The sequence below is a fragment of the Natator depressus genome, chromosome 2 (genome assembly GCF_965152275.1).
Source record: "Natator depressus isolate rNatDep1 chromosome 2, rNatDep2.hap1, whole genome shotgun sequence".
NCBI lineage: Eukaryota > Metazoa > Chordata > Testudines > Cheloniidae > Natator > Natator depressus.
This window is the reverse complement of record NC_134235.1, coordinates 181,818,257-181,830,379: the sequence shown is the minus strand read 5'-3', so window position 1 is coordinate 181,830,379 and position 12,123 is coordinate 181,818,257. Positions and strand designations below refer to the sequence as shown.

At 46.6% G+C, this 12,123-nt stretch overlaps 1 protein-coding gene across 2 annotated transcripts in view; it reads right to left on the bottom strand.

Annotated features, from left to right (window-relative positions):
• The window catches only part of GLB1 (galactosidase beta 1), a 72,098-nt gene that overhangs the window by 49,411 nt on the left and 10,564 nt on the right, over nucleotides 1-12,123 (bottom strand). The window contains exons 1-2 of one of the 2 annotated variants that reach the window (XM_074945484.1): nucleotides 7,212-7,842; nucleotides 2,780-2,949 (exon numbers count right to left, since the gene is read on the bottom strand). In XM_074945484.1, coding sequence (XP_074801585.1) covers nucleotides 2,780-2,811 — 32 coding nt within the window. In that variant the 5' untranslated portion in view covers nucleotides 2,812-2,949; nucleotides 7,212-7,842. Of the gene's footprint in view, nucleotides 1-2,779; nucleotides 2,950-7,211; nucleotides 7,843-12,123 lie in introns of those variants that run through there. The other variant, XM_074945483.1, reaches the window with a different exon arrangement.

The window sequence follows — 12,123 nt, the reverse complement described above, 5'->3', positions numbered from 1 at the left end:
TTTTGATCCACTCCATCTATCTTTTACATCTTTGGCTGGCAGCAGACGGTGCAGAAGGACATATTGCCTGCCTGCTCACCATAAGACGGTTCAATAGGACTGACTGCCGGACTAAAGAGAATGACCTGGTCAAGTCACTAAAAATTTAGTCCCTGCGCCCATGTCTGCCCAGGTGCTCCTGATCGACCTCACACAGGCGACCAGGAGTACCTCGGACATGACGAGGACGGCTACCAGTCGTATTGTACCGTCTGCTGCCAGAAGGCAATGGGTTGCTGCTACTGTGTAGCAATGCCGTACCGCGTCTGCCAGCACCCAGGAGACATACGGTGACGGTTACCTGAGCGGGCTCCATGCTTGCGGTGGTATGGCGTCCGCACAGGTAACTCAGGAAAAAAGGCACGAAACGATTGTCTGCCCTTGCTTTCACGGAGGGAGGGAGGGAGGGAAGGGGGGACTGACGATATGTACCCAGAACCACCCGCGACAATGTTTCAGCCCCAACAGGCATTGGGATCTCAACCCAGAATTCCAATGGGCAGCGGAGACTGCGGGAACTGTGGGATAGCTACCCACAGTGCAACGCTCTGGAAGTCGACTCTAGCCTCGGTACTGTGGAAGCATTCCGCCGAGTTAATGCACTTAATGCACTTCTGTGGGGACACAACACACTCGAATATATAAAACCGATTTCTAAAAAACCGACTTCTATAAATTCGACCTTATTCCGTAGTGTAGACATACCCTAAGTGAGGGAAAAGAGAGGGATGGGAGGCACAAAACAAGAAAGCAGTGAAAAAAACCAACATGCAGAGAAATTTTAAAAAGATGAGTAGGGAAAAAGAACAGGGACGAAAGAGAAAATGGCAGGATAAAAATGCAATAATTTTGCCAGGACACAGCATGAGGATTAATTGATCTTGGACTATTAGTGGTAAATAGGCCCAATGGCCTGTGATGGGATGTTAGATGGGGTGGGAGCTGAGTTACTACAGAGAATTCTTTCCTGGGTATCTGGCTGGTGAGTCTTGCCCACATGCTCAGGGTTCAGCTGATCGCCATATTTGGGGTCTGGAAGGAATTTTCCTCCAGGGCAGATTGGCAGAGGCCCTGGGGGTTTTTTTGCCTTCCTCTGCAGAGTGGGGCATTCGTCACTTGCTGGAGGATTCTCTGCACCTTGAAGTCTTTAAACCATGATTTGAGGACTTCAATAGCTCAGACATAGGTGAGAGGTTTATTGTAGGAGTGGGTGGGCGATATCCTGTGGCCTGCATTGTGCAGGAGGTCAGACTAGATGATCATAATGGTCCCTTCTGACCTTAAAGTCTATGAGGAGAGGTATGAAGGAGCCACCCATCTACCAGTCCATCACATAAAGGAAGAGCCACCAGAAAAACCAATGACCTATTGTACAGAATAATAGAAAGAAGATAAAGGATCTCAAAGGAACAGGAAAGAGAAAGCATTTGAAAGAACAGAGAGAAACAAAAAGGTTTAAAGGAAAGAAACAGAGCAGAAAAGTGAGAGAGAATCAGAGGGGAACATATAAGAAACTCTGGAGATCATGAACCGTAGAGACAGTGCATACTACTACACCTAGGTTGGTAGTCAAGATTAGGAAACAGAGGAAAAGAAGAGCAATCAGACCAACTGTTGACATTGTATAGATTCATTTAACAATTTGGGATTACTGTTATTGCAGTTTAGAACCAAATTTAAAAGTAACTATTCGTACACCTTGAAGCAACATCTCCAGGAGCCACCCAGCAACTTCTCTACTAATCCCTCTTTTTTTGCGTGACAGGAGTCATTGGCTATTGGCTTAGATTAATAAAAGAGCAGCAGTCCAACGGCTCTGGAAGCACAAGCATGTTTTTGTAACTCACAAAATAAAGATGGACTCAACCTCCCCAACAAGACAGTCCGGAACCATCAAACAAATCCCCTCTTTTCTCATCCACTCACCCACACTCACTCACCCATCCCCCTCAGAGGGCTCCTTAGAAAACAGACAAGCTGTGCAGTGTCAACAAACTATCAGACTCAGATGAGAGGGAGTAAGTTCCAGATATGCAGGCACTCCCCACTGAGCAAACCACGCCTGCTCATGAACATATCTGTGGGCTGTCTGCTAGAGTGTCATAATTTATCTCAACTGCCAAGTTGTAATACAAGGAGAGAAGCAGTTTAAGATACAGGATCCAAATCATAAAAAGCTTTGTAGATTAGAAGCAGAGCGCTATATAACTTTGTTTCAGTTTGCAGGGGGCTCATAATCCTTAAGTTCTAGGTACAAATGATCCCCAAAACTAAGCAAGTCTCAAGTGGATTTAACCTAATGCCATAAATCGCTCCACAACACCTCTTCCCTTGTTGAGGATTCACACAAGTCTTAGCCCAGTTCCCCGGGCCTGTTATGTTCTGTGACCTTGCCTGACCTACAATGGAGGCAATATTAGCGAGGTAGGACAGACAAGAATTATGGAATAAGAAACAAATGTATGTAGCTTCCAACTACTCCTTTCCAGATCAACATCCCTCATTTTAAATAGACACATTTGAGTTAAACAAAAATTAAAATTCAGCCTACAGAAGGCCTGCACCCATATCTCAAAACACAGAGTTTGAAGTGGAGCATTTGTCAGCTCAGCTCAGCTCCATATTTCTCTAGGGTGTTGTCAGCTATAATCTAAAAGAGGTTGCCTTGTACACTTAGCTTACCTACCACTCCCTCATTGTTCTAGTTTAAGACTGCTCCCAAAAGTCAATAATTACTTACGTCTGAATAGCATCAAGCCCCGCCATCTTCATCTTCACCAGACGGTCTTTCCAATAGTACCGGGGCACACGGGAGTAATGAATGCTGCCCGAGATGTAGCGGAATGGTTTCCCATCCTTGAGGAAGTAGTTGTTGTCATAATCGATCCCAAAACTCCTCTGGGGTGCATTCTGTGTATCAAGAAGATTACCAGGTGTGAGCTTCAACCTCCATGAAAAGGACAATAGTTTTCTGTTAAAACATCCTGCTTATTAAACTCTTCAGTACTCTAGGTCTCTGGAATGTTCTGAAGCATGACCTGCAGGGATAGCATATTGACAATGCAAGATCCTGTCCACCCCACCTTTGCTAAAAAAAAAAAAAAAAAAATCCACCTTCACCTAGTGGGCTCAGCCTGTTAGGGGGCATGTTCTGCAGAGATTGGGGGGGGGGGGATGGGAAATCCTGGGTCTCCATTTCTAGGGGGCATTTTTGGACTACTCGCCCCATTTGGTGCAATTTGATCCACTTCAAAAAGGCAAGATGTTGCTCTTCAGTAGGACACGATTTTAAGACCTTTCAGTGGTCAGTACTATTTCAAGGGACTGCTTCAGAGGCTGACAAACCATCCCACCCCTCTCTTCCAGTTGGCAACAGAATTTTAATATGAAGCTCCCAAGAGTTGCTTCCAGCACATGCCAAATGAGCTGAGCTAAGCATGATCAAAGGAACCATAGCAAACATGTAGGCCAAGCAGTGATGGCAATATTTAATGCTGCATTGCAGTGGTTTGGTTCTGCACTACCGCCTTACACCTTGGATAGTCTTTCATTTGCATGAAGCAAACGTAAAGCATCACCACTCTGTGCTGGTAGCATCACTTTGCACAGGTCTACCGGACTGCACAAGGTACAGGACAGTAAGAGTCAGGCTCAAGGAACCTGAACTGATTCAGAGACTTCTAAAGACTCGTTCAGCACTTTGGAAAGGAAACAAATTGCAATGACCCTTCACCTGCTAAATTTCACATTGAAAACTAAAAGGCACAACCACCCCGAGTACTGACACAGACATGTCACAAACTCCATGTGCAAGAGTATGTTATCTGAAGGGTTTAAGAGCTTAGTTTCTAATAAGTGGGGGGCTGTTTAGTTGCCCATGCTCTTAAATTTCTATTAGTCTCTATATTAAACAATTTAATCAATTTTCAGGAGAGGTGATGGAAGGAGAGTTGTTCAGACAAACAGCCAAAAAAAGACAGCAAATTTCTGCCAAATAAGATATATTATCTATGAAATTAGAAAGACAAAGCAATGTATATTGCAACCAAACCCCTACATTATACAATTACCAATAAATTTCCACTAGCACTCCATGTAATACTGGGTACTTCTGTAGCCCCTTTCACCTGAGGATCTCGAAGCAATTACAAGCAGTGAGCTTAGCCTTATCACACCCTTGTATGGTAACAGCTCCATCTAGCAGACGGAAAAACTAGAGCAGAGAGTTAAGGGACAGATTCACTCCTCAAGGGCTTCCATTGACTTTAGTGAGGTGCTACCCAGCTTCAGAAAGGGTACTAGAACCTGACCTTAAGTGACTTGGCAAAAGCTGATTACACAGGAAGTCATTGGCAGAGCCAGGAACAGAATCCAGATTGTTCTACAATCCTACTTCTGTGCTTTTAAAGGGACACTGCACTTTAAATTTTGTAATTTGGGGGGGGGGGGCGCGGAATCAATTAAAAATATTTTTAAGGCTATCAACCCTTCACTTTGCCTCCCCAGAGTGTCTGAAACCCTGCAGCACTGAGAACCTGAAAGAGAAACTGACTGCGCACACAAAAATGATACTGAGTTTATTTCCATTCTCTAAACACAGTAACAAACTGACCAATGAACTGGATTTTTATAATTTTCACTTTTAATAGTCTAAGCTGTTAGCCCCAAGATACAGATATTTGTTTACAACATATTACTTTTGAGTTAACAGTACACTTTAACCACTAGACAGACACTTTCCTTTTCCCACGTACACCTATTTCCTTCTTTCAACCAGTTTCCTTGCATGAGGGTATTGTTTTTAGGTCATTCACCTTCAAGCATGACCCTTTCCACATTTCTGCACACATGCACGCACACAGACACAAAATATCATCTTCATGTAACATCAGGTAGTAGGTCAGAAGTCATCAAAACACAAAATGGACAAATAAGCAGCATACTTGTCCAGTTGAAACAGACCTTTTAAATTGAGTGAATTTAATGCAGCTGAAAGGCAATGGCCTACTTTAATTCTGGAAGGATGGGCCTAAGTCATCATAGGACAAAATGCTCACACCCTCAACTGAGGGAGGGGCCACAGACCACAGAAAATAGATTCAGTGGAAAAATAAATGGTAGATCAGGAAAGCTGGCGGGGGGAGGGGGGAGAGAGGAGAGATTAAAAACAAGGATACTGGATAGGGCACCAAGTAGTGAACCCTGAACACCACCAACTGCTCCGCAAAGGAGATAGTGGAATTCTGCCCAGATGTGAGAGACAATTAGGGAACAGAAATAGGCCCCACAGCAACAGATAACCGCCCCACTGAGCATCCACCTCCCAGACCGATAGATGGCCATCCCGGCCAATGCCAGGAGGTGAATGAGGGGGTCCCATGACTGTGTGTGGCCACAGACAAGGAATCCATAAAAGAAAAGATGTGGGGAAGTGCAGCCTCAGCAGGAGGCAGAACAAGGGTCTGGTGCAGGTAGGCATGTACTAAGGTTTTCCCCGTGCTGCAAAACAGGGCAGTTGCCAGAGAACTTCACAAAAACAGTGTCAATACCACGGCTGACGTCTGTAGGAACTAAAGCGCATTTGGTGTGGATATCTGATGGATTCTTAACCTCTGCAGGCTTCTCAAAAGTTACTGCTGTCTTCTCCCTGTTGGCATTTAGCTCTAGAGTTCTCCAACAAGCAAACTCTCTCCAATCAAGAGCAGTACCAATTTCTTTTTAAGTGTAGTTTGTGTTTTAAAATTCTCTACTGCGGCTATCAGGAAATGAGGGACCATATTACCTAAATAAAAAAATCCTAAAGTCTATCTTGAGAGAAGACTGTAGCAGGAAGTGAAGGAAATAAGAAGGAAAAGGGTTTTGGGGGGCAGGGGAGGGAAGAGAGAGAGAGAGCATCAAATGAAATCTAGTACACTGGGGAGGGGAAGGAAGGGAATGAGTCAAATATGTACATTCAATGGGCAGCAGTAACCTGGAAACATAGAGCTGCTGAGAGACTATGGTGATGGGAGCACTAGAGAAAGAAACCTAGGGACTGGGCCAGTTCTAGGATCCCATTGTTGTGGGTGCAGGCGGGTACTTTGGGACCCCTGCATGTCACTATTTAAAAGCCAACCAACCTTCCAGGAGTCCACGGGCTAGACAGTGGGTGGGATAATAATGAACAGCTAATTAAATGTGTATTTGCAATGCAACATGACAGCAAAAGGAGGCAATGCGCTTTCAGACTGTCTACACAAACAACATGTCACAGACCAAAAAGGTAACAGTCAACATGGCTCTGGTATGACAGCGCTTGGAGTATGTTCAGTGCAGGACACAATATTACTAGAAAGAAAAAAGAGCCTAGCCACACTTACAGTTAACGGGGATTAAGGTAGGGTGTGAATTTACAGTGCAATAGCTCTTCCTAAATCACTCCAGAAAAAAGAGTGCCCACAAATGGAATTAGAGTGCTTTGTTCCCATTTAGTTTTAACCACTTTCACAGTTAATCAGGAACAACTCCATGTAGTAGATGAGCTGAAGTGCAACTGAGCAACAAAGATGAAGTGGAAGGAGCTCAGAGGAGCAAGAGAACTCTCAGAATGCTAGAGGGAAAGATTGAGAGGCAAACACACACAGTTCAAGAGTACCACTTAGGGAGTGGGAAATGTGATAAGAGTGCAAAATTCCAAGGGTGGGGGAGGATTTAGTGAGGTGCCGTAAGATAAAAGAGTGCAAATAAGGAAAACCTAAAATGAACTTGAGGAAAAACATCCGGGCAGCACTTCAGAACGAGGCCATGCCTACACTATAAACTGTGGTTGATGAAAGTTACCTTGATGTACAGCTGCTGAAGTTTGTGTATCGCTGGGGCAGGAGCACATTTTGTTGCTTGTGTTGCTGCTGCGCTTACCCACCAGTAGTGCTTGTGTTGATGTAAAGTGCAGTGCACTATAGGTAGATATTTCAGTGTGACAAACACTGCCATCCAGTGCAATGCCTTTGGGGAAATTTTCACAATATGTTGTGGGATAGAAATGACTCACTCAGGGCTCTCTGGAAGCTAGGGGTCAAGTTTCCAGAATGCATTATTCCATAATACCATCCATATGCTCTAATTTTCAGCACCCCCCTCTTTATTTTTTTTTATTTTTTTTGGTAAGTCCCACAAACCCCCATGGCACTTACCGGTGTCTGCCATCTCTGACAGAAGCATGGAGCCTGAAGAGCTCTGCGCTATTCTCATGAAGGCTGCAAATATAGGACGCATGGTTCTCCTGTATTTGCAGATCCGCAAGAGGTACCACAACAACCACAGACATGAGGATGGCTTTGAGGACAGTTTGCTGAGGGACAGAGCGAAAAACAATTGAAGCTTGTTGGTGACAGTCACAGAGCAGCTTCAGAGGGTGGAGTGCCACTTCTGGGCCTGAGAGTCAAGCACTGATTGGTGGGATTGCATCGTAATGCAAATCTGGGATGACTGCAGAATTCCAGGCCACATTCCTGGATCTGTGTGGCAAGCTTGCCCCAGCCCACCAGTGTCTGGACACCAGAATGAGAGCTGAATTGACAGTGGAGAATTGAGTAGCGAATGCGCTCTAAAAGCTTGCAGTGCTGGATTTCTGCAGGTCAGTGGGATATAGTTTTTAGAGTTGGGAAATACACAGTTGTCATTCATGGCCCTGCACAGTTGCATCACATCCTGCTACGCAGGGACTCTTGGCAATGTGCAAGACACAGCCGATGTATTTGCAGCAATGGGGAATTCAAACTGCAGTGGGGCCAAAGACAGCACACACATGCTTACTTTGGCAGCACCACCTTGCCAGAGTACATCAACAGAAAGGGCTACTTTTCTATGGTTACACAAGTGGATCACTGGGGAGAGCTTCACTGACAGCGTGGGCTGGTCAGGAAAGGGGCACGATGCTCATATCTTTGAGAACCACAGGACTATTCAGAAAAATGCAAGTAGTGACTTCCTTTCACAATCAGCAGATTACCATTGGCAATACAGAAATGCCAAGAGCGATCCTGGAGGACCCAGCCTTCCCCTTGATCCCCTGGCTCATGAAGCCATACACTGGCCACCCGGACAGCATTAAGGTAAGATTCAACTACCAGCTCAGCAGACGCAGAATGACAGTTCAAGGTGCTTTTGGTAGATTGAAGGAATGCTGGCTGTGTTTACTCACTAGATTGGATCTCAGTGAGAAAAACATCCCAATGGTTATTGCTGTCTGTTGTGTCTGGCATAATAGCTGTGAGACAAAGGGGAATTAGCTGCTGCTAGGGTGGAGGATGGACGTGGAGCAGCTAATTGCCGAGTTTGAACAGCCAGATTCAAGGGCCATTACAAGAGCTCAACATGGCACTACGGAGTGAAGGTGGCTTTGAAAGAGCCCTTTAGCAGTCAGCCACAGTGGTGTTCTGTGATGTAGCGTTCTCTGGGCCTGGAACCTTAGGTGCTGCTCAGAACTGTGTAGTGCTTGCTGTATAGTTATAAATATGACTGGGTGTTTTCCTGAAGCTGTGAATTCTATGGTGCTTGCTGTACAAATACAAGGACTGTTTGCTTTGAGTACCGCTATGCATTCTGCAATATTTGTTGCGAACTAATAAAGATCATTTGATTCTCCCAAAAACAAACATTTATTAAGTGGGAAAAACATAACAAAAAAGTCTATGTACAAAAAATCCCCACAAGCAATGCAATACAAATGTGTAACATAATGAGGTGAAAACAAAGGCTTACTTCCTTTTTAATTTTATGTCCATTTCAATGCACAAATGTAGTCCATTGTGGAAACATGCATACCAGTCATGGTTCTCATAGGTCAGTGTATGTGAAGCTACTGTTTCCTTTGCTGCCCCACCTCCCTCCTCCCCCGTGTGGAATGATAGAGGCAACGATCCGCACCGTGATACATTGTGGGGTGTAGGAAACAGTAACCATGGAGTTCTCCAAATAGTGCAAAGGATGGAGAATCCAAGATTTTGGGACCTATAGGACAACCAGCAGCATTTGAATCTGCTGCCTGAGAAGATCCGTTATGTCCTAGTGCATTTCCCACTCCTTATCCTGCTTAGACTCCTGGGCCTTTTTCTTGTCCTCTCTGTCTTTCTCCATGTTGTTGGTTGTATGAGCCCTCCAAGCCCTTTGTTTGTGGTCCGATGCAGCACTGGCTGGCAGGATCTTGCAGAATGTGTCTTCCCCAGTCCTCTTCTTTTTCCTCCTCATCAGGATCACGCATTCTGCAGGTGTGGAGGGGGAACTGCTCAAGGCCGCCACCCTAGAAGGTGCTGATAAAAACAGACAGATGTACCACTGGATTTACAGACACAAGGGAAAGGGAAAGATAAGTTTCAAAACTCCCTTCCCTTATTCCCCATAAACATTTTTAAAATACATGCTAATTGGCCCTTCGGCTGTGGAGCACCTTTGCACAGCACCACTCTGCAATCCCAGCCATAGTGGCCTGTCAGGGGCGGGGGGATGTTCTGTCATATAAAGCTATATAATTTTGGTCCCCGTTCCCTAAGTAGGAGTATAGGGCACCGAGCACTGGCACTGTTTTCCACAGGCAGTGGTGATTTAAGCTGATGTCTCACTCTGGAAGGTATCAAAGGCACAGACAGCACAGCTACTACTGGCTTCCTGAAGCGACCCAGACATGTATGTTGCTAGCCTGTTTACTGCAATGGTGCCAGCCAGTGAGGAGCTGCCAAAATCTTAACAACCGGTTCCCTCCTCACCCCACAAGGGGGTCGTGGCCCGCGCCCGTCCCCCGGGACCCCTTCTCCATCCAACCCCCCAGATTCCTTGATGCCCCCCCTACCCCTGCCCCATCCACCCCCCTTCTCTGTCCCCTGACTGCCCCCGGAACCGGGCAGGAGGGTCTCGTGGGCCACCGTAGTGGGTGCCCACCACGCCCCGCCCCTAAGAGCCAGAGGGACCTGCCAGGGGGCCAGGTGGGGAGTCCCGGCGGTGCTTACCTGGGGCAGCTCCCAGGAAGCATCCAGCAGGTCCCCCGGCTCCTAGGGGCGGGGTAGCGTAGCTGGGGGGGGAGCAGGCGGAGCGACCGCTCCCCCCACTGATCACATCGAAAGTAGCGCCTTAGGCGCCGACTCCGTGAGTGCTCCAGGGCTGGAGCTCCGGTTGTCCCTCCAGTTCTAACAGGGCTTCCAAATTTAACAACCGGTTCCAGCAAACAGGCTCCAGCTCACCACTGGTGCCAGCCAAAGTCATCACAGAATGGCATGGGAAAATGTCCTACCATGGAGGACGAAATAAGGCTGCCATCCCTAGCAATCACTGGAAAAGGACTGCAGAGTACCTCCATGAAAGTTTCATCAAGATCTCTCAGGGGGATAAAAGGGACATCCCTATGCACAAAACCAAGGTGCTCCGCATGTCCCAGCCTAACCCTACAGGGTAATGACAAGTAGATAACTCCACTGAACGCATCCAATGAAGTGAGCTGTAGCTCACGAAAGCTTATGCTCAAATAAATTTGTTAGTCTCTAAGGTGCCACAAGTCCTCCTTTTCTTTTTGCGGATACAGACTAACACAGCTGCTAGTCTGAAGTCCACCTATGTTTTTTGTACCACTACTTGCTCTTTGTATGAGCAAATGAAAAGTCAATACCGGTGTCTTGTTAACTTGGGGTTGGGCCAGGTTCCATCATTAAAGAATGCACAGAAAAATGCATGTACACACTTAACCGAGTTCCCTTCCCCTTCATCAGGCTCATCAACGCTCACCTGGTGGCACTGGCTATACTGTGTCAGAGTCTCACACAGGTCCTGACTTGCAGCATGGCTGGAATCCCCTGCTGTGTCTCCTCCACACTCCTCCTCCTCGCTGTACACACCAGGGGTCTCAGTCTTGGGTTCCTTGGCGGTACCCACAATGGTCTGTGGGATGCTGGTGGGGTCTCCGCCAAGTATGCCATGCAGTAACTTGTAGAAGCAGCAGGTCTGAGGCACAGCACCAGATCTATTGTGGTGCTCCCTGGCCTTCTGGCATCCCGTGAAGTTCCTTTGCTTTCACACAGGCCTTCTTCTCCCCACAGGCCCAGGAGATCCAAAGCACCTGTCTACTCCAGGCTGGAGCGCATCTAGTACCTCTCAGTCTGTGTGGGGCCAGCACAGTCGGCTGGGTAGTTGCACACAAGAAGGGAGAGCTGCTAGTGCTGGGTAAAATCTGTTTCTGACCTGTTTTATGTAATATCCATCTTGGATTTGTAAAAAGGACAGCTAAGCCTCCATCTTGGATACCCTTCTCCTCGGATGATTTAGTGCCCTTTCAGCCTTTTTCAAATCAAGGAGGGGAAAGGTCAGGGAAATTAGAGTCATGCGACAGCCATAATCTGCCTCGCAACAGCAAGTTATTTAGTGAGTGGCACGCTTGTCACTCAGGACTGTCCATCTGAGTGGCAGCCAGTGGCCCACACAGTTCAAGCTAGCTTGTCTGAAGGGTAACCTTGTCTAGTTTACTGACTAGTGGCATAATAAATATTTGTGTGTTACATCTTATTCTGCCTCGGTCTTAATAAATCACCCAATGATAGATGCAGGAGGGGGTGGGATCTGCAGACAGCCCATCTTCTGATCTGTGTAGACCACAGTTAAACTGTTTTGGGCTAACACAAGGTGCGTTTGCCAACATCGGCACTCAGGAAAAGGCATTTCAACAACACGGGAGGGGGAGGGAGGATGTTGAAAGGTGGGGGTGGCTTCTGGTCTCTGTGACCCTTAAGCAGTGGAGTTTAAAATTGTAACCAGAGTGGTCACTGTTGCAGAGAATGGGGCATTGTGGGACAGATGCTGAAAGACTGTTAGGGTTGACACAGGCCATGCAGTGTCTACACTCGCACTGCATTGACCTCAGTAGGACAACCATGGTTCCGCACCATCTGGGGAAGTGGTTTGACTGTGTTGATATAACAGGGCACTTACCTCAGCTGGAGACAAATTGGAGTGTAGACACATGCACAAATAACGTGACGCAAGGTAACTTATGTCAACCTAACTTTGCAGCATAGACCAGGCTTTAGAACAGCCTCCCAAGGGAAGCAGCTGAAGCCCCATCAC